At 36.7% G+C, this 27,763-nt stretch overlaps 1 protein-coding gene across 2 annotated transcripts; it reads left to right on the top strand.

Moving 5' to 3' along the window:
* Window positions 1–26,921, top strand: POPDC2 (popeye domain containing 2). Of its 2 annotated transcripts, none has more exons than XM_051985344.1 (4): window positions 1–917; window positions 14,657–14,765; window positions 19,713–20,118; window positions 26,578–26,921. In XM_051985344.1, the coding sequence occupies exons 1-4, from the start codon at window positions 427–429 to the stop codon at window positions 26,670–26,672; spliced, it is 1,101 nt and encodes a 366-aa protein (XP_051841304.1). In that variant the 5' UTR covers window positions 1–426; the 3' UTR covers window positions 26,673–26,921. The 2 variants fall into 2 exon arrangements, with proteins under 2 accessions (XP_051841304.1, XP_051841305.1); XM_051985345.1 differs by having other exon boundaries at window positions 19,713–20,255; window positions 26,578–26,672.
* Window positions 26,922–27,763: the final 842 nt, after the last annotated feature.

The following is a 27,763-nucleotide window of genomic DNA, read 5'->3' as shown; positions in this document are numbered from 1 at the left end:
TGAAGCAGTGAATAGCCTGAGACCAGCTTTCTTCAATAACATGGAGAAATTGTAGTCACAGACTATATATTTTTTCCTAATGCAAATTTTTGTTGTTATTTTTCCTTTCAACATTTTTTGCTGTTCTTTTTTTCTTCCAATTCTAGCAGTTGGATGTCGTTGCCAGGGAGGGGCTTGTAGCCAAATAGACTTACTAGGGCCGCAGTGGGAAGGGCTGGCAAGTTCCAAGAGGGAAAAGGCCCCTTAACTCTCCAAGCTTTGGAATCTCTCCAAAATTGTGCTGAAACTTTCCCCTGAAGAAGTCAGTCTCAGTTGGGCCAGCAAGTTGCCAAGAGGTGAGAAGGTTTTTTGAATCTTTTGAGTAGATTCCTATATTTTCTTGATTTCCCATGTTAGGGCAGTTTTAAGCCAAATACCCTTTGAAAGATGGGTCATAATGCTACGATCTTGGACCAACTCCTTTGGCAAGTCCCCCTGTGCGGACGATGGAGGCACGATTCGGAAGGGGCACTTTATCACCTCGCCAATTGCTTTGTACTGCTGGGCTTCATGGGGGGCAGTGGTGTCTATGGTTGCTTCTATATTTTCAGCTTCCTAGCGATTGGTTTCTTGTGCTATGCATTGTGGGGCTGGTTTTTTGCCTGCGGGCTAGACATCTTTATCTGGAGTTTCCTTCTGGTCATGATCTGCCTGATCCAGCTGGCTCATTTGATGTTCCAACTGAGGCAGAATAACTACGTGGGAGAGTTTGACTACCTCTACAAGACCCTGTACCTGCCTCTGCAGGTACCCCTGCAGACATACAAAGAAATTGTCCACTGCTGTGAGGAGAGAGTCTTGTCGCTAGCTACTGAGCAGACTTATGCCGTGGAAGGTGAGACACCTATCAACCGCCTTTCTCTGTTGCTTGAAGGGAGGTAAGTCTATTTTTTCATCCTAATTCCTTTCCTAGCCAGATTTTAGAACCCCTTTCATGTGAAGGGCAAGAAGCAGAATCTGGAATCATAGAAAAAACATTGAATTTGGAGGCAAAGGACCTAGGTTTGCATCCCATATTGACTATTTAATTACTCTATGTGACTATGAAAAAATCAGTGAAATGCAAGAAACACTTAATAAGTACCTCCTATATTCCATGTGCTCTGCTGCTATGTTCTTGGGATATAAGGACAAAAATGATAGTCTCCACTTTCAAAGAGCTTATGGGAATGATAATAGTAGTTTATATTTATATAGCACTTTAGGGTTTGTGAAGTGCCTCGCATGTATTTCTGAGGGATACAAGAGCAGGTTTAACAGCACCATACAGATAAGCAAGTGCAAGGTGATTTGGGGAGAGAGAACATACTAACAACTGAAGGAACCAGGAAAGACTTCATGGAAAAGGTTAAACTTTTTTTTTTTTGGTCATCAATCTTTCCCTCTTTATTGACCCCTACTTATTTGCCTATCAACAATATCGTGGCTCTCCATTGCTAAGAATTTCTTTCCTTAAATATTGCTTACCTATATTTTAACTCCTTCCTACCCTCATTTCTTTCTTTTTTTTTTTTAATTAAAGTTTTTATTTACAAAACATATACATGGGTAATTTTTCAACATTGATCCTCGCCAAACTTTTTGTTCCAAATTTTCCCCTCGTCCCCCCCACTCTCTCCCCTAGCTGGCAGGTAGTCCAATACATGTTAAATATGTTAAAATATATGTTAAATTCAATATATGTATGCAAATTTATACAGTTATCCTGCAGCACAAGAAAAATCAGATCAAGAAGGAAGAAAAAACTGAGAAAGAAAACAAAATGCAAGCAAACAACAACAGAAAGAGTGAAAATGCTATATTATGGTCCACACTCAGTTTCCATGATTCTCTCTCTCTGGGTATAGATGGCTCTCTTCATCACTGCACAAACGGCACTGGTTTGAATCATCTCATTGTTGAAGAGAGCCATGTCCATCAGAATTGATCATCATTTAGTCTTCTTGTTGCTATGTTTAATGATCTCCTGATTCTGCTCACTTCATTTTACATCAGTTCATGTAACTCTGTCCAGACCTCTCTAAAATCATCCTTCTGGTTGTTTCTTACAGAACAATAATATTCCATAGCATTCATATACCATAATTTATTCAGTCGTTCTCCTATTGATGGGCATCCATTCAGTTTCCAGTTTCTTGCCACTATAAAAAGGGCTGCCACAAACATTTTTGCACATGTGGGTCCCTTTCCCTCCTTTAGGATTTCTATGGGATACAGACCCAGTGGAAACACTCCTGGATCAAAGGATATGCACACTTTGATAGCCTATTGGGCACAGCTTCAAATAAGTAACTCGCGATCATAAAATTCATAAACGTTATAGTCCAGGATTTGAACCCAGGTTTTCTAACCCCAGTGCCAGAACTCCTCCCTCTGTAACAAAATGCTTCTCCCATAGTAAAGAAGGGCATAAGGTCCTGGATTAAGACAAGGGTCCCAGTGAAGAGAGATAAAGGTATTTGTAAATCTGTCATGTATTATGAAAGTAGAATCAATTAGACTTGGCAGCTGATTGGATATGGGAAGTGAGGGAGAGGGAAATTCAAGCTGATCAAACCTCTTAGGGGAACAAATTGAATTTGAGATCCCTGGGATATCCTAGTAGAGATGTTTTGTTTTGTTTTGTTGGCATTCAGGGTAAGTGACTTGCCATACAGCTAAGGCCAAATTTGAACTCAGCTCTTCCTAATTCCAGAGCTGGAATCCACTGTACCACCTCACTGCCCCTTTGATGGAGATATTCTAAAGGCATTGTAGAAGTGAAAGAGAAAAACTAAGTCTGGATATTTAGATTTGTGAGTCATTTGTGTAGTGGTGATAGCTTGGTGAGATGTTCAGATCCTGCTTTTGACAACTTGCTACCTCTGTGAAGCTGAGGAATTTCACTTAACTTTCTTGAGCCTCAGTTTCCTCATTTGCAAAAAAAGGACTGGGGAGGGGGACACAATCTTTCAATTCTAGATCTATGACCCAACAAAAGAAATACAAGATTAATCAAACTGGTAGGACAAGGACCAAGAGCTCACAGTGTCATGGAATCCAAGGGAGCAGAGAGTATTCAGACCTGATCTGCTGTTTCAAAATCTGCAGAAGGGTCAAGGAGAATATCTATAGCTCTATTTCCTGTGTTTCTGAATTCTTATTCTGTATGATCAACTGCCTATTGATCACTTAGGATTATTAGATGTCCAACAAGCATCACAAACTCAGCATGTCAAAATTAGAGCTCATTATCATCTCTTTTATCCCCAAACCCATCCCTCTTCTAAGTTTCCCTATTTTTAGTTAAGGGCACCACTCTCCTGGTCATTCAGACCCTCAACTTCGGTATCATTGCCGACTCCTTACCCACCTCAACAAAGTCTCCGTATTTAGTAAATAAGAGATGGGCCAACAGCAGTTTTAGTGGTAGGGCTGAAAACCAAATTACAGGGAGTTGAGAAGTGATGGGATGATGAAAAAAGTAAAGGCATAAAGGATTCAAGTCTTTTTTAGGAGTTTGGAAATGGAAGGAAAGTGACAGATACAATATCTTGAGAAGATGACATAGATAACCAAGGGTGTTTTGGATACCAAGGGAAACTTGGGGGTGTTTGTAGATAGCAAAAAGGAGTCAATTGAAGGAGAGACATATAGAATGAAAGAGAGAGATGGAATGGTAGGTGTCCCAAGCTTCAGGAAGAGAAGGGACTTCCTTGGAGAATGGAATAAAGATAGATGAATATACAGAGCACTTTTGAAGTATGGAATAAGGGATTTATAACCTATGGCTTCAATGGAAACCATTCTCAGGAGAAGAGATGAAGAGGTCACTAGGTGAAGAACAAAGGTGTGGGCGTCAAGGAGAAAGGAGAGTGGGGAAATTTTATAGAAGTTGTTATGGGGGAGAGGAGAATAAGTCAATCAGGAATCAAAGTTTTGCCAAACAGAAGAGTCCAGTTGAGATGAATTTGAAATATTCCCAGACAATGCTATTGAATGACTTCTTCCCATGTTCAGCAACATGCCAGAAGCGGGAGTAACAAAGACAGAGAGTAGGATGGTCTGAAATGAAAGATCAAGATAAGAATGGAAAGCAGATAAAGGGATAAGGGTTTCAAGGTTAGTAAACTATATGATAAGGGTTTCAAGGTTAGTAAACTATATACATTTTAGTTAAGAAAACAAATATTAATGATGATGTAAATTTTAAGAAAAAATGAGCAATAACAATGGATTGGAAGTCACTCTGGCTAAAACGCAAAACAGGCCTTGGATTCTGGAAAAGCTGGGTCCAACATATACTATCTGTGTGATTATGGGCAAATCATTTAACTTCTTGGTGTCCCAGGCAATTCCCTAAAATTATAAACTGTAAGACAATTTTAGATCTGCACCGGTAAAGAGATTTCTAGAGGAGAGATTCTAATGTAGAAGAGTACTAGGAAGAAGCATTACATATTGGGTTCTACCAATAACTATTTCAAAAAGATCTAGGAAGTGTACCTGACTAAGTGTTTTTGTTGTTCAGTTGTTTTCAGTTGTGTCTGATGCTTCATGACCCCTTTGGGAGTTTTCTTGGCAAAAATGATTTGCCATTTCCAGCTCATTTTACAGATGAGGAAATTAAGATATACAGGGTAAAGTGACTTGCCCAGGATTATACAGCTAACAAGTATCTGAGATTAGATTGAACTCTATCTGCTGTGCTACCTACACGCCCAACTTGGCCAAGTAAGTAGTGATCTGGAAATCCAAGGAGAAAACATTATAGAGAGCATTTACTTATTAGGAGTTCTCAAAACCAACAAAATAACTACTATTGCTGCTACTCTTAACTAGCAGATAATACTCTAATGTCCTTTACATATCATTTACACATGTTGATCATTTACATAAATTATCTAATTTCATTGTTGAACTCATAGATCTGAATTTTCTTTCTCCTTCTCTCCACCAAAAAATCCCCTTTTTCCTGTTTCTGTACTGATAAAGTTCCATTGTCTTTGTTCTAAGTATGGATTTTATCTCTTACTACTCTAATTTTGAAGGGATCTTACCCTCTCAGCATCTTTATCTTCCTTTTTCCCCCTTTAAGCTCCTTCACGAAGCTTTCAGGACTTTCCTCAGTTCACAATACTTTTTTTCCCCCTCAATCCCTCTGCCTTTATATGTTGTATCTTTCCAGGAGACTATAAAATTGTTGAGTTCAAGGACCATTTCATTTTTTGCCTTTGTATACACAGTACTTAGTTTAAGGACCCATATATAGTAAGTGCTTCAACAATGTTTGTTGAGTTGAAATGCTATCAATTGTATGACCTGCACAAATCACTGAGCCTCATTTTCCTTATCTCTCAAAATAAAGGAATTGGACTGCTGGTCTCTGAGTTCCCCCTTCCCTCTATGATCGTATGAATTGCATTTTTATGGGAGAGAAGTGGAAAAAGACACAGCTGTCCCCACTGAGAGTTTAATGAATATACCTGGCTTATTAAATTGTAGGCCTTTAAACAAACTGCTTAGAAATGGCTTTTTGTCAGGGTCAATCAGAATTAATATCCATAATTGATTTAGAGATGGAAAACTCTGTGGTCTTTAATCAATTGAAAGATTGAGCCATTTCACAACTAGATGTGACTATCGATCACTAATAAATATATATTGATCATACACTATCTACTATGGCACTAAAAGAGGATGAAAAGACAAATAAAAATTGCTCCAAGGAGCCTTCCAGTTTGATGGAGACAGGCACATATAGGGTGGGGCTGGGAATGATTGGTTCATAGTTTTCTTTTCTTTTTGTTGGTGTAGAGCAAAAGTATCAAATACATGACCCATAATACTATCCAAACTACTGCTCAAATCAGATTAAAATGTAATTAGGAAATACATGATAAAATAAATAAAAATACAATAAAACATGATAATTTTCACATTTTAAAACTAAATCAATATTTGTTCCCTAGTGATTCTTTTCTATAGTTTAATAACCCCCTCTTCTATTTGACTTTAACACTGCTGGTATATGGAACTTCTAACAAGAAAATTCCCCATGATGATGCAGATTGGCAATTATTCTTTATTTTATGATCTGAGAGAACTGCCTGGCAGAATGAGAAGCTAATTTGAGGGTCTCACAGCTAGCATAGATAGAGGTAGGGCTTACCCCCCCCCCATCTTCCCGTCTCTGAAGCTAGCTCCCTATCTACTATGCTGTGGATCCCAGAGCATTGTGCAATTTGTAAAATACTTTATGTACAATCACACCATGAGGTAGATAATTCAGAAATAGGAATCCTCCAGATACAGTGAGACTAAGTGACTTCCAAGGGTCACATAGCTAGGAAGTAGCTAACCCAAGTCTCCTTGCACTGAGGGCTCTTTCCCCCACAATTATTTCCCTAACAGTCTCTTAAAGTCACCAAATAATTATTTTGATAGAAAGAGTATAGAAGATATGCATAAAGTAGTGCTCTCATAAGTAAACAAACACAAATCCAAATTCACTACTTGTAACTATAAACAGCATCCTATTCTGTACATGCAAGGATAGGATGGAGTTTTTTTTTTTTTTTTTTTAAGAAAAATCAAAATGAAGCAAGCAATTTACATGCTCCTTTAAAAGAGTTAAAATGAGATCCCGAAAACTTGTATTTGTAAATCAATTGTTTGGAACTTTCTCTCCATACAAATGACAATTAATAATTAAGACAATTCATTAACAATTTTATTAGCAATTTCACAATTATAATTAGATTTCCAGACCAATGTACAAAAGCCCACATTAAAGCAAAACACAAGTATAAAAAGTAATGAACTTGGAGTCACAGGATCTGAGTTTTAATCCTCTTTGTAAAATGAGCCGCTTATCCTAGCTTGTTTCTAAGGTTCTTTCCTCTTTGGACCTATGATTCCATGCATTTTAATGTTAATCATCTTCCCTCTTTATCTAAATTCCCAAGATAGGAAAAAAAAATCCTAGTTTAGTTTGCTCTTGGATCTAGTTAAAGGGAAATAACCCCATCACTCATAATTGTTTAGTAACACTACCTCAAACTTAGCAGTCTATAAGAATTTATTTCCTGAATTTTTTTCCCCTTCATGTGTCCTATTTGATGACTTAGCAGCTATAAGAATTTCTGTTCTGGGTTTTTTTTCATGTGTCTTATTTGGTGGTAGTGAAGTATTTTTTATTAGCATATTAGAAACTACTATATTTCATAAGCATAAATATTTGATTTGAAAAATGAATCATGCTTAGGGTTTCCATAAAGGAAGCAAACCTAATTTCCCTTTTTTGAGACCACAAAGTCATTTCCATGAGTGAAGAATTAATTGGGTTATAAAATTCCTGAAATTAATGGGCTTCTAAGGCATAGAGGAACTAACATTCCCTAGAATGGAGGGAATACTTACACTGAAGACATTACAGATATTTTGAAATAATGAAGTGTTTAATATAGTATTGTGTCTTCAAGTTATAAGAATAAGAGAGGAGTTGGACCCATCAGCCCTTTGAGAGTATAAATGCTCTGAATTTTGTATTTTTATCTATCATATGTATGTGCTTTATTATATAACTGTGCCTATTCACTACTAGGGTGGGGAAACCAGAATTTACATTAGAGCACTCAAATTTGGGGGCAGCTGATAGTACTTGAAACCACTGAACTTAATATCTAGTTATCAATAATCAGTTTCTGGGCAGTTGGGTGGTGCAGTGGATAGAGTACCAGCTCTGAAGTTAGGAGGACTTGATTTCACATTTGGCTTCAGACAATGAGTAGTTTGTAACCCTGGGCAAGTCTCTTAACTCCAATTATCTCCTTACTCCCTTCCCCCAAAGAATAATCAGTCTGAATAGAAGCTATCAGATAATTGTCATCCCTAAAGTGCTTGACCACACTCCAGATAAACACCCTACATATTTCCTTCATGATTACCCTGGGTACTAGGTATTAAAAATATCCAATTATAGCTCTGTTCACATGTAATATAAGATATCATTAATAAAGTGTAACAGGCTTTGGGATGTTTTGGTTCCAATCCCACTCCTAAAGCAGCTGGAGAGAGAACCAGTACAGAATGATTAGCAGAATCAAGGAAATGAGGGGAGATGTGGTATGAGATTTGTCCTGTTGGGCTGCAAGAACCAAACTTCTGGCTCCAATCTATCTTTTCAATCTTGTTAGATGTTACTGCCCTTCATATACTCTTAAGTCCAGCCAAACTGATCCTCTTGCTATAGGTTACACATGAAATTTCTTTTCCATCGCCATATTTTTGCCCATGACAGCTGTACCCCGAAGCCTGACTGACACTTATTCTTCACCTTTGCCTCTTAGAATCTTTAGTGTCTTTCAAAGTTCAGTTCAAACATTACCTCCTATGTGAAGTCTTTCCTGTCTCACCCGTCTCCTACTGCCTGCTCAGAGAAAATTACCTTCATCCCTGCTTCATTCTTTTAACAAATGAATTAAGGTTACACAATCCGTGTTCTGTATTCTACTTGGTCCCAGTCACATAAGCATTTACAGAAAATGACACAATTAATAGTTTTATTTTCAAGCATGTATTGCAAAATCTGAGCAGGTGGGAGGGAGAGTAAGTCTAAATTTGTCATTTGTGTTGAGTCAGAATATTGGTGGTTACCAAAAACAAAACAAAACCAACAAATAAAACTCCTCTCTACAAGTACCCTGCTTAAAGACTGGAAAATAAAAACAAGGTTTTGTAAAATATGGCCATCCTAAAATAGCTGAGGTTGGGTTTCCGAAGGTGGGGAAGTGGTCCCCTCATGTAGGAGGGGGAAGATCTGGGAACATTTAGAATCAATATTCTTTCTGAAACCTATCTTCATTCAGTCATGTCTCACACATTATCTCCTACCCTCTATCTGAGAATGCAAAATATGCTAGTCAATCAACAAGCATTAATTAAATGCCTCCTGTTTGCCAGAGGACAGCTAGGTGATGAAGAGGATACAATGCCAGATCTGGAGTTAGGAAGACTCATTTTCTTGATTTCAAATCTGGACTCAGATGTCTACTAGCTGTTGACCCTGGGCAAGTTCTTCTACTCTGTTTGCCTCGGTGTTCTCATCTGTAACATGAGCTGAAGAAGAAAATGACAAAACCACTCCAGTCTCTTTGATGAGAAAACCCCAAATGGAGCCACAAAAAATGACCAAACAACAACAGCACTGTTTGCCAGTTGCTGTTCTAGACACTGGGAATTAAAAAACGTTAAGGAAACAGTCCCTCTCTAAAGCTTACACTGTATAGGACAAAAATTCCTTAGGATGAGAAACGGGAAGGAGGAAATGTTTATGGATAGATTTTAAGAAATCTATGAGCTTGGATGAAAAAAATACATCTTTGTTTTTAAAATTAAAAAATTATAGCAGCTCTTTTGTAGTGGAAAGGAACTGGAAGGTGAGTGGATTTCTATCAGTTGAGGAATGGATGAATAAGTTATGATATAAGAATATAATGGAATATTATTGTGCTATAAGTGATTTCAAAAAAACCTGAAAAGTTTATGCTGAAAGAAGTGAGCAGAACCAGGAGAACATTGTATACATTAACAGCAAGATTATGTGATCATCAGTTATGATCCTCAGCAATACAGTGATCCAAGACAATTTGGATAGACTTGGGATGGAAAGTGCTGTCTGCATCCAGAGAGAAAACTGTGGAGACTGATTGCAGATCAAAGCATACTATTTTCACCTTTCTTATTTGCTTGCTTTTTCTTTTTTGTGTTCTTTTCCATTTTGTTTGATTTTTCTTTTATAATGATAATGTAGAAATATGTTTTAAAATGATTGTACATATATAACCTTTATTGAATTGCTGTCTTGGGGAGGAAGAGATAAAGGAGGAAAGAAGAAAAGAAAATTTGGAACTCAAAATCATACAAAAATGAATGTTGAAAGTTATCTTTACTTGTAATTGGAAAAATAAAATACTATTGGATAAAAAATAAAAGGAAAAAAGGAAAAGTTCCTATATGTACAGAAAATCTTTATAACAGCTCTTTTTGTGGTGGCAAAGAATTAGAAATTGAGGGGATGCTCATCAGTTGGGAAATTATTGAAAAAGTTGTGGTACAATATGATTGTGATGGAATACTATTAGGCTATAAGATTTTCCATTTCCTTCTACAACTCATTTTACAGATAAAGAAACGGAGGCAATAAAGGTTAAGTGACTTGCCCAGGTTGATACAGCTAGGAAATGTCCAAGGCCAAATTTGACTTTAGAAAGATGAGTATTACTGAGTGCAGGCCTGGCACTTTACCATAGCTATCCCACTATGATCAGTACAATTATACAAGACAATTCCAAAGGACTTGTGATATAAAATTCTATTTCTAGATAGAGAACTGATGAACTCTCAGTACATGTTGAAGCAGGATTTTTTTTCACCTTATTTTTCTTGCTTTTGTTTTCAACATAGTTCATATGGAAATGTTTTGATTTCACATTTATAATTAATTGGTATCCTATTGTTTCCTTTTCAATGGGCAGGGGAGGAAGGAAAGAAAGGATTTGGAACTCAAACTTAAAAAAAAAAAGAATGCTAAATAAAAATAAATAAATGATGATTTTTTAAAAAATGGCTACTATATACTAGGCACTATTCAATCAAATGTTATTTTATCATACCATTCTCTCAAATTATTATCTCTCCTTTTTTAGCCAAACTCCTAAACAAAGCTACTTTCATTCATTGCCTCTACTCTTTCATTACTTTTCCAGCCCCTGACAATTTAGTCTGTAACCTCGTCACTCAACTGAAACTTTTTTCTCCAAAGAGCTCTTGATTCCCAAATCTGGTGGCTTTTTCTCTCTCTTTTTTTTTTTAATAATTACATTATATTGACACTCGTTTCTGTTCCGATTTTTTTTTCCCCTCCCTCCCTCCACCCCCTCCCCTAGATGGCAAGCAGTCCTTTATATGTTGGATATGTTGCAGTATATCCTAGATACAATATATGTTTGCAGAACCGAACAGTTCTCTTGTTGCGTAGGGAGAATTGGATTCAGAAGGTATAAATAATCCGGGAAGAAAAACAAAAATGCAGATAGTTTACATTCGTTTCCCAGTGTTCTTTCTTTGTGTGTAGCTGCTTTTGTCCGTCATTTATCAATTGAAACTCAGGTCTCTTTGTCAAAGAAATCCACTTCCATCAAAATATGTCCTCATACAATATCGTTGTCGAAGTGTATAATGATCTCCTGGTTCTGCTCATTTCACTTAGCATCAGTTCATGTAAGTCTCACCAGTCCTCTCTGTATTCATCCTGCTGGTCATTTCTTACAGAACAATAATATTCCATAACATTCATATACCACAATTTACCCAGCCATTCTCCAATTGATGGGCATCCATTCATTTTCCAGTTTCTAGCCACTACAAACAGGGCTGCTACAAACATTTTGGCACATACAGGTCCCTTTCCCTTCTTTAGTATTTCTTTGGGATATAAGCGGTGGCTTTTTCTCAATCATTAACTACCCTCTCCTGTGAATTATCTTTCTCTGTATTTTCATGCCGTTTTTCTCTTTCTTATTTTCTCCCTACCTGCCTTACCTCCATCTCTAGAATCTGTTCATCTTCAGTGACTCCTCTCCATTCCTCAAATACTCTTCTTCCTCATCTCTACCTCTTGATTCCTTCAGCTTCCTTCAAGTCTCAATTAAAATCTTATCTTCCATGAGAAAGCCTTTGCTGAGCCCCCTTAATGCTGATCCCTTCCCTCTGTTAATCATCTCCAATTTATTTCATATGTAAAATAACATTTGCTTATTGTTGTTTTGGGGTTTGTTTGTCTGGAGGTAATTGAGGTAAAATAACTTGGCCAGGGTCACATAGTAATAAATGTCTAAGGTCAAATTTGAACTCACATTCTCCTGACTTCAGGGCTGGTGCTCTACTCATTTCACCACCTAGCTGCCCCATTGTTATTGCTTTATAAAGAATTGAAAAGACCTATTTGTAGGCTATAGATGATGAGGCACTAAACAGAGAGAGAGAATGAATGCTAGAGACAGAAAATGATTTGAGGGGACAAACTGTTGTAAGTGTTCAAGGGTAAAAGTGGAGACCTATTTTTTTTTTAAATCAAGAGAATAATGGAGGAGAGATGAAGGATGATGTCAAAAAGTTTTGAAATATAGAGAGGTGAAAAACAGCAGCTCAGTGAAAATGGCCTCTATTTTCTTAATAAAGTGTAGGCAACTTCTTCAGGTGAGAGGTTGGAAGAAGGGAAACTTGAAGAAAAAAGAGAACATTTTGAACAGCCTTTATAAGGAGTTGTAAAGGATTGCTTTGCTTTTGTGAGACTTAACTTCCTGAATTCAAATCAGGGGCTTTAAACATTTCCTAGCTGTGTGACCCTGGGCAAGTCACTTAACCCTGTTTGCCTCGGTTTCTCCATCTGTAAAATGAGAAGGATGTGGCAAACCACCCTATATCTCTGCCTGTGGGGTCATGAAGAGTTAGAAATGATTGGAATGATTCAACAACAATAACAATTGAGATTAGGTAAATGTATATACAAGTCTTTTGGATCACTAGACTTGAGTCTAGTGAACATCTCAGGTTGACATGTCAGTCTTTGGGTGGGGTGAGGGGAGAAACTTTCTCTCCATCTTTCATTGAAGAATGACTGTCTCAACTTATTCCTACCCAAGAATAGATTTTTATTTTAAAATCCTAGAGCTGATGCCCACCACTGATTTGAAAATAAAAGTAAGATTACTTGCTCCCTTAGGATACTGGGGCACTTGCTGACTGGCTCATGTCTCAGAAGGAATCTGGCCCTAAATATTTTATTTCTCTCTTTATTATGCCATATTTGCTATTAAATATATTAATCAAAATTACACATGTTTAGCATATATTAGATTATTTGATGTCTAGGGAAGAGAGTGGGGGCAAGGGAGGGAGAAAAATTTGGAACACAAGGTTTTACAAAGGTAAATGTTGAAAACTATCTTTGCATATATTTTGAAAATAAAAAGCTGTATTTAAAAATGTGTTACTCAAAACCCTAATTTGCAAGATCCATACTGGATTTATAAAACTTTAAATAAATAAAATAATAAACTCTGAAACAAAATAAATAAAGCTTTAAATAAAATATATTAAACTTTAATACTTTAAATTTGTGTTCCTTTCCTTCATCCTTTCTCCATTCCTGATTTTACTCTTAGCATTCAAACAAGCAGAATTGGCAGAAATTCAAGGGGCCATCTGAATTTTCATTCATCATCGCACATGTGTAAAAAACACTGAAGGAATACCTTTTATAGAAACAGTAGTTCTAAAATTGAAGGCCATTGAAGTAAGAGGATGGAGAATGGGGAGAAGGTCCTAGGTTACTATCTCCAAGTTAGATGGGACCAATAGCATAGAGTTCATTCCAAACATGGTTCCTAATTGCATTGTCTTTAAGCCCTAGCTCAGGACTCCTGTGGGTCACTCTCAGCCTTCCATGTGCTCACTATATCATTTGCTTTCTCTTCCTAATTTTTTTTTTCTTTTTTTGCCCTTTTGTTTTCTGGTGTTTCACTTGCTTGGTTTACTTTCTACCCTTTTGACAAACATTCTCCCAAGCTTGGAATCAAAGATGTTCTGTATAGTTTCCCCTCAGGATAAATATGAAATCCTCTTGGAAAATCTGGAAAAGCAAATAGTAGACAACCTTGATGTTCTTATTTCCCTTTGTTCTGTTTCAAAGCCATTTGGCAGACTTTTAAAAGGTGGGTCACACATAATTTTGTAATGGATCCAGCCAGCCTAATTGTGGGATATTCTCCAGATCCATTCAGCCCCATGTTAGAGAGAGGGAGAGGAGGCTGATAGTGGGAGTCATAAAGGGCCAAGGCTTGGCAAGGCTTGAGCAATGAGAGGACAAGGGACAGAAGGACTTTTTGATGAAGAATGTTGAACTGTTCAACCATAGGGTCAAGATTGAATTGGCTCCACTGGAAGGTGGCTAACTCTAGATTTAAAAAATGGAAAAGACCTTATGTAGTATATATAAGAGACAGGTAGCTCAGTGAATAGAGGGATGGGCCTGAAGGTAGGAAGATCTGAATTCAAACCTAGCCTCAGACACTAGCAATGTGATTTTGGGCAAGTCACTTAATCACTATTTTCCTTAATCTGCTACAGAAGGAAATAGCAAAGCACTTTAGTATATTTGCCAAGAAAATCCAAGGATAGTATTAGTGCTTGTTAGTACATAGGGTCATGGAGATTTGGACATGAGGAATAATAAGTAGATGTGGTGCTGAATTTGGATTATGCTTGTAACACTTATTCTGAATGATCATAGGGAAGTATTCTTACCTTTCTTGAGGCTAGTTTTCTAACAGTAAAATAAGGACAATAATATATTCCCATAGGTTTGTGGTAAGGCTCAAATGAAATAAGAATGCAGAGTATTTTGCAAATTTCAAAACACTAAAAAATGTTAGCTATCATCTATTTTTCCTTTCCTTTGCAATTTTTACAAATGACAGAACTGAGGTTTAAGTGAATTGCTCAAAGTTGTATAACTAGTTGTCTGGGACTAGAATCTGGATTTCTTAATTCCTATGTTCTCTCCATTCTTCAGGATTCGTGTGAGCCAGGATGGGCAGTTTCTGCATTATATCTTCCCCTACCAGTTCATGGACTCCCCAGAGTGGGAATCATTGCAACCCTCTGAGGAAGGGATATTCCAGGTAAGTTGGAGGCCTATTAGAATGGTTACTATGGAATATGCTAAATTAATCTTTAGATTGGCTGATTGGTTGTTTGAATGAAGAACAGATGAAGAATGAATAAATGAAAGAGCATTTGTTAAGCATTTACTAAAGAGGCTGCATGGTGTACTACATAGAATACTTAGGGTCCAATCCTGCCTTAGATGCTTGATATCTGTGTGACCTCACACATGAGGATGAGAGAAACACAGACAAATATTATGTTGTTGGGAACTGCAGTGAAAAGTGTGTTGGTCTTGAAGACTAGTAAAAAAAAAAAATACCTCATTTAACCTTTCTGTGCCACAGTTTCCTCATCTTATAAAATGGGGACAATAACATCACCTAGCTCCAACATCCCAGGATTCTTGTGAGGATCAAATGAGATATTTATGAAGTGTTTTGTAAATCTTGGATGCTACCTTCTACAGAAAGCTTTTCTTCATCCCATTCATTCCCCACCATTACCTTGTCTTTTTTTTTTTTTTTTGTATACAACTTATAGCTGTGTGTATTTTTTTCCCTAATAGAATGTAAGTTCCTTGTTTCATTTTTATTTTATATTCCCTACATCTAATGTGATGCTTGGCAAATAGTAGCTGCTTAATATATGCTTGTTGATTGATATAAAGATAATTAAGACTTAACCCTCATCTTCTCAAATAGCATTTCTTTTTTCCCTAGTAATATTTTATTTTTCCAAATGCATGCAAAGGCTTTGCAAAACCTTGTGTTCCAAATTTTTCTCCTTCCATCCTTCATTCAGATCCAAGACAGCATATAATCCAATATAGGGTAAAGTGCAATTCTTTTTTATGAGCAATACAGTATATTTATTGAGGATAGTATTCAAAATAGACATTGATTATCCTACAAACTGTATTTTGGGAAAATTTCAATTGGAAGACACAAGCATAACTATATCAAAAATGAGTAAACTACTTAACTAGACTACTATTTTTCATGGTGAACTTAACTTTAATGAATCATATTGGTCATGTGTCAACAATAACAATAATAGAGAAGATATAAAAACAGAATGGCAATGGATCAGGCCAAAATTATTGAAATGAAAAATCATATAGAAAAGATACATTTATATGTTTATATATTTATATGATATATATGTTATGTGTGTATGTATGTATATATGTTTATACCTATTTGCGTCCAATGGTAGCTTTCTCTAGGGTGAGAGATAGGGGAAAAAGAAAAAAAGAATTACATGATAGTTTTGTTATATATTGGAAAGACATAGGAGATTTGCAATTTCACATACTTTTTATTGAATGTACAATTCTTCTAAATTCCCATATTTCCACATTCATTATGCTGTGCAAGAAAAATCAGATCAAAAGGGAAAAATGCCACAAGAAAGAAAAAAAACCAAGCAAATAAACAGCAAGTACCACCCCCCAAAAGGTGAAATACCATGCTTTAATCTATAGTTCCATAGTTCTCTCTCTGGATGCAGATGGCACTTTTTTCATCAGATAGCAAGCACTTCTGCCTCATTTGGTCTTCACAACAACTCTGGGAAGCAGTAGCTATTATTATCAACATTTTATAGATGGAGTTCTGTAAGATAAACTGACTTGCTCAGATGTGAGAAAGATTTGAACTCAGGTCTTCCTTACAATTTAGTGCTTAATTTACTTGTCACCTCACTACTGTTACTAGTGATGCTGGAGCAGACTTTTTTGTTCTTCCAAAACTAGTGGAGGGGACAGTGGGTTAGTTGGCTGAAGAAACTGAGGAACACAGTGACCTCAGAGATATTGACAGACATGGAACCATCTTATTGACAAATAACTCCTAGGTCCCTGTCATGTAGGAAAAGGCTGAGGTTTGTGTGAGCAATAACTGACTGTCATAAAATAAGTGTGATCCCATTAGACTGAAAGCTCACTCATTCAGCAAACATTTATTAAATATAAATGTTTACTCTATGAATTTAAGAAACAATGTATAGAGGAAGTTGGTGCCAGATCTGCCCCTTACTCTGCCATGATTCTGGGTTTAGCCTCTCTCAGAGTTTTCTTATCTGTAAAATGGGGGTGATAGTGTTTGTGCTACTGACCTTACAGGATTGAAAAAGGAGTGAAAGGAGTAAAGGTAATGAATGGAGATTGCTTGAGGAAATAATTTTATAAGTGAAAAACTGTGGTATACTGTGGTCTTATACTCAGAAGACCTGGGTTAGACTCCTAGCTCTCTCATACTAGCTATATAACCCTGGTTAAATCACTTAATCTCCATAAATTATGATTTCCTTGTCTATCAAATTAACATCTTCTTTCTCCTTCTTTTAACAATTAAATTAGAAAAGGTTAGTTATTCTCATTCCCTCCCTTCCTCTCTTCTCCCTCAACCCTCTCTTTCCCAGCCCCTTGTGAAATGTTTTCCTGTTGTATAATTCAACTGAAAGCACTCTCTCCAACAATTTTTTATATTGTCTCCTTAATAAATATAATCAAGCTGTTTGTGTAATAAACATTTTTTTATTTTTAAAATTAAATTTTTAAATTTTTAAAATAAAAAAAAGAAAGAGAGAATCCATTTCTCATCTTACCCAGGCTGAAAGAACAATGGCTACTCACAGGCTTAATTCCAATACTGGTTTGACATGGTCCATTTATGACCTAGGTAACTTGGTTCTCTTTAGACAGCCTGCTGTTTCCTTCTCTCTCCTCCTCCCCCCTTATGGAAAAATTGATTGATGCCATTTTTTTTTCTTTGTCTTCAGAGTGTAGAGTGTGAAATTATTTAGAATAATGGGTGTGAGATAGAGCCTCAGAGTTGCCCAATTTCCTCTTTGTATTGGGGTACACCACACTATCCTTAGAATCTGCAGATTCACAATCTTATAGTTATCCTGGCCTTCCACATTCCCAATTAGTTGCCAACTTTTATTGTTTTTACCTTTACCGCATCTATTTCATGTTTCTTTTTAAAATTAATTTACATTCTACATAAAGCCTTTCTTGATCTCTTGCCAACCATCCACCTGCTAATGCCTTCCTTCCCCAAACTACCTTGTTTTATCTATTATACAAGAATATACATGTTTTCATACACATGTCTTATCTCCTCAGAATATAAACTCTTTGAAATCAGGGTTTATTTTTTTTTCGTTGTGACCCCACTACCTAGCACAGTGTATAATTATAATCATAATAAACTTTTTATAAATGTTTGTTGATTGATTTGTAAAATTAAAATAATTTCCATGCTATTTGCCTTAAGGCTGTTGTTGTTAAGAAAGTCTTCTATAAAACATGAAGTATTCTAACATATGAGCTATTTTTAATGTATATATCTACTATATGTAGATGTTCAAATTTGGAATATGAAAATATGTTTTGCATGACTGTATATGTATAACCTATATTAAATTGCTTGCCTTCTCAATATTGGGGGTAGAGGAGGGAAGGAAGTAGAAAATTTAGAACAAAAAATATTAAAAATTGTTTTTATGTGTAAGGGAAAGATAAAATATTTTTTAAAAGATGTTTTAAAAGGTTTTTTTTTTAAGTTCAAGCTTTAGAAGATGGTCTAAACTTATATTCTTGGATCAATGCCTCTGCTTTCCATGATGACACATATTTGCAAACAGACTAAGAAGCACTACAGGCAGTTCCTAGGACAAAGAATGTTTAGTACCCCTAGACAAGGTTTAAAATGTTTTTGTTGTTCAATCGCTTTATCATATTCAACTCATCCCATTTGGGGTTTCCTTGGCAAAATTATTGGTGTGGTTTTTCATTTCCTTCTCCAGCTCATTTTACAGATGAGGAAATAAGGGCAAGCAAGGTTAAATAACTTGTCCAGGGTTACACATTTAGTGTCTGAAGCCAGTTTTGAACTTAGAAAGATGAGTCTCCTGGGATCAGGCTCAATCCACTGAGTTTCCCAGTAAAACATGTATCTCCTAAACATTATTAGATTAAAAGCTTTGAATCTTCTTCACTTTAATACATGTGACTTGATTTAACAAAATCAAGTCAGGCACATAATAGGCACTGTATAAATACTAATTATTCCCACCACTTCACCAAGAATATATTGCCTATTCTGTGCCAGGCAGGGTTGATTGCTAGAAATACCAAAAAAGACAAGTACAATTTCCTGGGGAGATACCATGCAAACAACTTTGTACAAATAATCTACATACAAAATTAATTAGAGGTGATAAATGGAGGGAAGGCTCTAATATTAAGGGGAATTAAGGAAAGGCTTCTTGTAGAAAGTGGGATTTTAGCTGGCATTTAAAGCAAGGTAGGAGGAAGAGATGAAAAGGGAACAGCATGATGGACAAAAGGAAAATACCTGGAGTCAGGAAGTGGTGTGATATGTTTGTGAAGAACAGTCTGGAGTTAGAATCACTGAATTGCAGAGAAATTTGAGGGCAGTAAGATATAAGAAGACTGGAAAAATATGAACGAATCACTTAGGAAAAATGTTAAAAAGAGAATTTTCTTTTTGATCCTGGAGGTACTAGGGAACCTTTGGAGTTATTGAATAGGGCAGTGACATGGTCAGACCTGCATTTTAGGAAGATCACTTTGGCAGCTGAGTGGAGGATGGATTGGAGTGGGGAGAGACTTGTAGCAAGAAGACCAACCGGGAGTCTATTGCAATAGTCCAGGTGTGATGTCGCTGCAATAGTGTCAGAAAACATTTTATATATTTATTTACATGTTGCCTCCTCCATTAGATTATGAGTTTTCTGAGGGCAGATCCTGTCTCTTGTCTCTTTTGCATCCCCACTACTTTGAATACTTCCTGTCACATAGTAGGCACTTAATAAATTTTAAAACAATGGGGAGATTAATTCAGCACACATCATCTTCATCTAAAATAATTTGTCAGTCGCACCAGGAAATTCGCAGCCTAATGTTCTCTTCTTGCAATACCCTCCCTCAGGTCACTCTGACGGCTGAGAACGACTGCACCTACGTTTCCTGGCCACGGAAGCCCCTCTACCACCTCTTGGAGAAAGAGCGCTACATCTCCCGCCTGTTTTCAGCGCTCCTCGGCTACGACATCTCCGAGAAGCTGTACGCCCTCAATGACAAGCTCTTTGCCAAGTTCGGCTTGCGTTTTGACATCCGCCTTCCCAGCCTCTATCATGTCCTAGGTCCTACTTCCTCTTCCTCAGAGCCTGAAGCCGAGAAGGAGACCGAGGATAGCAAGGAGCCAGCCCTCCCTCCTCATCCTCTGTCTGTGGGGGTGCAGAAAGCTCCCTCCCTCCCCTCTCCTCCAGTCTCTGCTGCCCCAACTGCACCTCCCGCCCCAGCCAGGGCGTCTCGGCTTGGCAGTGATAACTTGGGTGAGGACTCTACCAGTCTTGTGTTGGAAGATTTTGCAGAGTTGCCAGGATCATTTATGGATTATGGGAGTGAAGGGGAGTATATGAGATGAGGGAAGTTCTAACAAGGGCACAGCCATCTGGTTTAAGACCCCCGTGTAAGTACATGCCTGCCCAAGGAAGGGGGCACTCCTAATCATGCCTGTGGTTTGCAGATGGCTGGTGCATGCGTCTATGAAGAGCTTAGCATTAATTTTGCTTTCAAGGACCAAGCCCAAATAATCTAAAAAGTCCTTTCCCTTAGAGATGCCAATTTCAAAATAGACACCCTAATTAAGAGACCCTAACCCAATTTTGCATATAGTAATATACTCATAATGTGTGCTATGTGGATATTCACTAACTTTGTCTTCCTTAAAAAACGAAATATATTTACATATACATACACAACACATTGTATATTTGTATGTGTGTAATTTGGATGCTTATGCATTTAAATATGTGCATGCAAATATATATGTATGTGTAATGTATAGTATGTCAAGTGTATATATTTATCTATAAACACACATATTTATAATACATTTTGCATATTCTGTATGTTTGTGATTTATAGATATATATAATATTTATGTGTGTATGTAGAACATGTGTATATGTATGGAATTTATACATATGTACAACATAGTGTTGTAAATCTGTTTCTATGTATACGTATATAATTTATGTAGTCATGTGGATGTGTGATTTATATCGCATAACATACACAGGCACATGTATATTACATGTATGTGTTATTTGTGTGTAAGTGTGTGTCTTTATGATTTATGATATGGTATAGTATTAGAACTCTATTTCTATGTGCATAATTCATGTATGATTTGTACGTGATGTGTACATGATTTATATGTATGTATACACACATGTGTACACACATAAGTATGTGAGATATGTACCCATATTATTTGCATGTAAAATATATGTGTATATGTTTGTAATTTATAATGTGATGTAGTAGATCAAGTCCTGCAGCTAGGAAGACCTAGTTTAAGGCCTGTCTTTGATTGTGATCCTAATCAAGTCACCTTCATTAAGTCACCTAAACAAGAACCTCTGTGTTCTTTAGGTCACCAAGACTATATTTCTGACCTGCAAGGGTACAGGGGATTTCCTCATCTCTACACCACTAAAATTACTGGTGTTGTTCTCCCGTCCCTATGTTTATGGGTCCACTTGTGTGGGCTGGCTTGCAAAGTTGTGCTACACATTAGATACTGCTGTTAGCTGTTTCATTTGTGGCATTCACATCAAAAAAGGGGACAACATTAGTTTTAGGCTGATTGTCTTATTGGCTGGTAGACCATGCTGGAAATATGCTAAAAGTCCCCTGGGGCCGGGGCTGGGAGGATGTAGGTGCTCTCTGTAGTTGGGAAATGCCCATCCCACAAAGGATCCAAAACGCTGGACTAATTTACTGTCAAAGCCTGAGCCAGGCTCTGCCCTCCGGAAGGAAGCAGACATCCCCCTGATGAGATCCTCTTGTTATTTGATTGAGATATGCCAGAAGACGGCATTCCCCCAGAAAACCACACCTAAAAAGGTGGCCCCGGATGCACTTCCTTAAATGAATCTCCTACTGCCTGGGGCTGCTCATGGGATTTCCTCTCCTAGTCGGTCAGCGCCCAAAAAGCTCCCGATGAATGAATTCCAGAGACTTGCTGCCATATTTTCCCACAGTGGTCTCTCATAAGACTACCATACTTCCCTGAGGGACTCTACCTAGTCTTGGCCAGACCTTGCCTGGCTCTTCCTGAGGAAAATCCCATTGCATTTGATGCAGAGAACAAACATCTCCCAGGAAGACACTTTTGAACAAATATAGAATTATAGAGTGCTAGAGGAGACTTTGCTGACAATCTAGTCCAGTCCTCTCATATTAATGAGGAAACTGAGATCCCTTAAAATTGGTCCAGGGTCACATAGCACTCCTCATTGCCTATTGATAGGGGTGTCTTGGTGAATGTTTAACAATCAGCTGGGGGAGAACTAGGAAAGAAATGGACCTCAGAAAGCAAGATACATTTTTAAGTTTAATTGCCATTACTAACATTTTCCATCACCTTCTTAAGAATAGACAATAAAATCCACAAAACAGTAAATCAAGCCCCGATTGGTAGCATTCTAAGGTGTAAAATACTCACATGGAAACTTTAAGTCAGCTCTTTTGAGCTCTCACATCCCACTCTAGCATAATACTGCTTACTGTCTTGTCTAAATAAGTTTCTCTACCCATCTCCATTAGCTAACTCCATCTTGCCCCTCTAACCTCATTTCCCATCAATTGCCAGCACACATCTTTCACTGTGGTCAGGGTGGGATGGTCAAGGACATCTTACTTCTGTCCTTTCACTCTCTTAATTCCCCTTACTTAAAATACTCTCCCCTCCAGTTATAAAAATTCTGTCCCCCAGCTTTTCTGCTCAGAAGTCTCTGCTCTGTTTCTTTTGATGCAAGACTTCAAAATGAGAGCAATGTGATACTTTTTGCATAAATAATGATCACTGTAGCAGCTAATTATTGTAGAATGAGCAGGAGAATTATAGAGGAGAGACAGAGTGAAAAACTGGGATAAAGTCTAGAGATATAGGGCCTGGATTCAAGTCTCAATTTGGCTACTTAATAACTGTGAGACCTCAGGCAAATAACTTAACCTTTTTGATTCATTCGCAAAATGAGGGTTTTGGACAAGGTGATTTTTGAAGTTCCTTAAAATGACAAATTTTGTTTTTTGATATAAAATGCATTTATCAAAATAGTATATACTACAAAAGAGCTAGATGCAATAGATTTAGTTAAGTAACAAGTCCTGAAGCTTATGTTACTTTGATGACACCTTAGACCCACTCAGATACTCTTTCTCCCATGCTCCCATTCTGTTCATGCTCAATATTTCTTATTCTTCTCCATTACCCTTCTGTGGTGACCATGTTGTCTTTTAAAACAAGAATGATTAAGTAGAAAGAATACTAAATTTAGAATCAGGAAAACAAAAGAAAAGCTCTGGCAATTCCAACTATGTGGATTTGAGCAAGTCTTTTATTTATTTTTAATTTTTTTTCCTCTTTGGGCAAGGAAATCAGAGTTAAGTGACTTGCCCAGGATCACACAGCTATGTAGCAAGTGTCTGCAGCTGATTTAGACCCCGTTCTTCCTGATTCCAGTGCTAACCCTCTATCTATTATACCATCTAGTTGCTGCTTTTTTTTTTTTAAGGGTCATCCTTTCTTAAGGTTTCAGGGTTTTCCTTTTGAGTATAGGGGTGCCAGATTAATTAGTTTCTCAAGACTTCTTCAACTCTAAAATTCAAATATCCCTTTGAAGTGGTAAGGGATAGTCATCAAAGAGACTCCTGGGTAATGGAATGTTGGAACTGGGAAGACCTGAATTCAAATCCTACCTCAGACATTTATCAGCTATGTGACCCTAGGCAAATTATTTAATCACTCTTAATCTTAGTTTCCTCATCTTTAAAATGGGGATAATAACAGAGTTCATCTCACAGGCTTCTTTAGGGAATCAAATGAGATAATATGTATAAAGTGCTTTATAAACCTTACAGTACTAAATACATGCTATTGATATAATATATAATATCCTTATTACAATATTATATATTAGTGTGCTACTAATATAGTATTAATATATTATCCACACAACATTATTATTACTATAATCATTAACATAATTTTATATATTATTAATATGCTACTAACATAATTATTATATACTAATATGTTATTAGCATAATACATTATATTATTAATATGCTATTAAAATAATGTATCACTATTGCTGTGATATTATAAACTATTAATATGATATGTACTATTCATATAACATACTATTATAATTACTTCATTTTCATAAGAGCAACAGAATAATTAAGTGATTTTTCTGTTTCTTATAGTGATTCATTCAATGGCTGAACTTCAGCTAGCACAGGGTTTTTCTCCATTACAACGTGCTGTTCTTCATGTCACTAAATATGATCTAGTGACCTTGGAATGTCCCCCTCCCCTGGTGACTGGGATTCCCAATCATCCTGCACCTGTTAGGATCATTTTACAGTTGATTCAAACTTAGGAATACTTAGGACTCCCTGACATCGACTAAGGTTTCTAAAACAAAGCTTCAAAGTCCCCAGTCCTGCCCTCTCATTAATGTTGTCCTGTCTAAACTTTTCTCTTCCATATTTATCTTTTTTTATAACTTCAGTAGAGATCTACAACATGTAGCTCTAGGGACACACTACTATATAATATACATTCATCTGGTATCTACAAAACAAAATTCAGAGCTTCAGCACTTGAAGGGACTTCAGAGGTCATAGTGTCTTATTCCTTCATGTTACACTTAAGGAAACTGAGGTTGAATAGCAAGCTGCTAATGGTATTTTTGGCAATTTTATTCAAGTTTTGAGCTTCCTTTGTTAGTACACAAATTTGAGAAGTCCAGTGTGAATCACTACCCATGAGAAGAAGACCAATAAGACTCTTCAAATTAAATCACCACATACTTTAATACTCTTTGAATTTAAGACAAAGATACACATAACAGATCGATTGTGCATGTGTGTGTGTTTATATTATTGTTTGTCTTTTGTTCTTAAAGAGAACCATGACATCAGGAAGTGATGCCATGGCATGCAACTGGGGCAAAATGGGGCTGGACAAGGTGACCTGCCTCCCTTTTCCTTCCAGAGACATCTGGGTCCAGATCCGGACTTCTGAAGATGGCCCTGAATGCAGTGGGAGAACTGGGCCTTCTTAAGCTAAGATCTTCAATAGGTCTCAGACTAAGGCAGCACCCATTCAGTGATTAAGGCTAGGTAGCAATTGAGACAAAAATCTCTTCTTTCATGTAGTCCAAAAAACCCCAAAATTTAAATAAATAAATAAACAAATTTAAATGGGGAAGACCCTCAGGGTTTCTGGTCAAAGCAGAAATGATTGCTATTTACATTCAATCTGAGTCAATCAGGACTCAAATACCAAGAAATGTATAAGTAAAACATATTGATTATATACATACATACATGTCTCTATATTATAGTAATGATTTTATAAACAATACATTAATCAATGCATGTATTGCTGTGTAATACATATTAATATGTGAATTATATTTGTGGTATATATTTATCAATATATATGTCTATGTATACATATATAGATATATATTTATGTGTGTATATTAATGAGATTATATGATATAATATGTATTATATAATATATTTATATCTGCTCATACATATATATGTGTATATGCATGCACATGCATATCAGATGATGAGATATCAGATTAATTACTTTCAGCCCCAGAATATTGCAGTACAATCCTAAATGAGATTTTAAAAAATTGGTCTATCTTCATGGGGGAAAATATATATAAAAGAATACCCATTATCCCATAGTAATCACTATAATAGCACTTATGTAATATTTATTAAGGTTTGCAAAGTGCTCTACAAATGTTATCTAATTTGATTATCACAACAGTCCTGGAAGGTATGTGCTATTATTATTCCCATTTTACAGATGAGGAAACTGACATTGAGTGTAGTGGATTTACTTGACTAGGACTACACAACTATTAAAGTTGAGGAAATTGAGGCTTAGGGGAGTTAAATTATTTGTCCAGAGTCACAGTATTATTAAGCTGGATTTGAACTTCAAGGCTTCTGGTTCATGGTTCATCCAGTATTCTATAAGTGCTTCCAATTGCTAGCCTATGTTCCGACCCAGATCACGATGCTTTCTATAATGAGTAAAGTGGGGGATAGAATACCCCCTGTGGCTAATTGGAGAATTTGATGGCTAATTGGAGAGGTGACATTAAAAAAATCAAAGATGACTCTGAAGATTTCTAGCCTAGTTAAAAAGATGATAGTACCATTAATTGAAATAGGGAAGTCAGATAGAAAAACTTTTAGGGGAAAGATGAAGTTCAGTTTGGAAAAGCCTGAGTTGTTACTGGAAAATCTAGCCACCCTACTCCATCTTACTGTAGATCATTTGCCAAGAATATTGGAGAAGCAAAAGTGAGAAACCTAGGCAAGCTAAAAATGGATAATTAGCATTCAGATAACTAAAAGTTTACTGTGCAGTCCAAATATCTATTCCTTAGTAGGAACAACAACAAACTCTCAGTACCATAGGATTTGAAACTAATTCTTTTAATTATAATTCTATGAGCCATTTTACTAACTAGAGGCAACATGGTCCTGAGATCTGGAAAATCCAAGTAAAATTTTTTGCCCCTCCCTTCACACCAGAAAAGTCTAATTTTTTTTTTTTCCTTTATGGAGTATTCATAGCCTTAAAAGAATTCTGAATTCTCTCTCTCTCTCTCTCTCTCTCTCTCTCTCTCTCTCTCTCTCTCTCTCTCTCTCTTTCTCTCTCTTTCTCTCTCTCTCTCTAGCTTCTGGAAGTCCTCTTAGCAGTCGTCCTCACATTAAAGCCAAATGCTCAAAGGGACAGGCTCCTTTGGCTCCAACACATACCCCTGAACTTTAGGGATCAACTGGTAACTTCTGTTGCGATGACCAGTCCCACTCTGCACAAGCTTGTATTCACAAGGAGGCCTCCAATGAACTTGATCTCCTGAATTCTCATGCACCGGGTTCCTCACAAGCACCTGTCTTTGGGACACATAAGACTTCTGCACCTGTGTGACACCACAGTGATCTCGACGTGTGCCATTTTGTATTTTCCCACTCATTCCCTCTGGGTCATTTAATTAAATGCCTAGAAGCTACCATGTAATTAATTTGTCTAAGAAGTCCTGATTCATTATGTCTTGCTGTCTAACTTTGTGCAAATCACCTGATTTTTCCAGGCCAATCAATAAAACAAATGGTTTGGACAGGTTTATCCCCAAGGTCTCTATAAGGTCTAAGCTGTTATGATTTTTTGATTTAGAAAGAGATGGAAGAAAGGAAATAAGCATTGATAAATAGCTATTATGTAGAGGCAGCTAGGTGGCTCTGTGGCTAGAGCATGAGGATAGAGCCAGCAAGATTTGAATTCAAATCTTCAGACACTCACTAATTATGATTCTGGGCAAGTCACTTAACCTTACCACTGGAGAAGGAAATGGAAAATCATTCCTGTATCTTTGTCAAGAAAATACTAAACAGGGTCATGAAAGTCTAATATGACTGAATGACCACAACATACTTTGCAAAGTGCTTTATAAATATTATGTCATTTGATCCTCCCCTGGGAGGAAAATGCTATTATTTATTTTTTTTTTAATTTCACTGTTTATTTTATTCTCAGAACATTTTAAACTCCAGCAGGAATACACCCTTTTAGGATATTTCTCTTAATCCTTTTTTTCTCCTTGCATTTTAGTTATTACATAAACAGTGCAATCTTCAGTGACTTAAGTGTATTTTAGAAGGGAATCATATTTTATTTTCTTCATTTTACAGTTGATGAAATTGAGGCAGTGATTAAGTTACTTAGCCAGAGTTGCACAGCTAGGGAATATCTGAGACTATATTCAAATTTAGGTTTTCTGAATTCCAGGCCTGGCAATCTATTTAATGCGCTACCTACAATTCAGGGTAGGAGTCAGGGAGAAAGGAGCAGCATAAAATGAG

This window comes from Antechinus flavipes, chromosome 3, assembly GCF_016432865.1.
Source record: "Antechinus flavipes isolate AdamAnt ecotype Samford, QLD, Australia chromosome 3, AdamAnt_v2, whole genome shotgun sequence".
Lineage (NCBI taxonomy): Eukaryota > Metazoa > Chordata > Mammalia > Dasyuromorphia > Dasyuridae > Antechinus > Antechinus flavipes.
This window is presented reverse-complemented; position numbering and strand designations above follow the sequence as displayed.

What these genes read in the sequence shown, in the direction of transcription:
- POPDC2 (XM_051985344.1), top strand. Translation starts at nt 427, where the DNA reads ATGGGTCATAATGCTACGATCTTGGACCAACTCCTTTGGCAAGTCCCC. An exon ending in TCTCTGTTGCTTGAAGGGAG is followed by an intron (nt 918 to 14,656) that starts GTAAGTCTATTT and finishes TCCATTCTTCAG; the next exon opens with GATTCGTGTGAGCCAGGATG. An exon ending in GCTTGGCAGTGATAACTTGG is followed by an intron (nt 20,119 to 26,577) that starts GTGAGGACTCTA and finishes CTCTCTCTCTAG; the next exon opens with CTTCTGGAAGTCCTCTTAGC.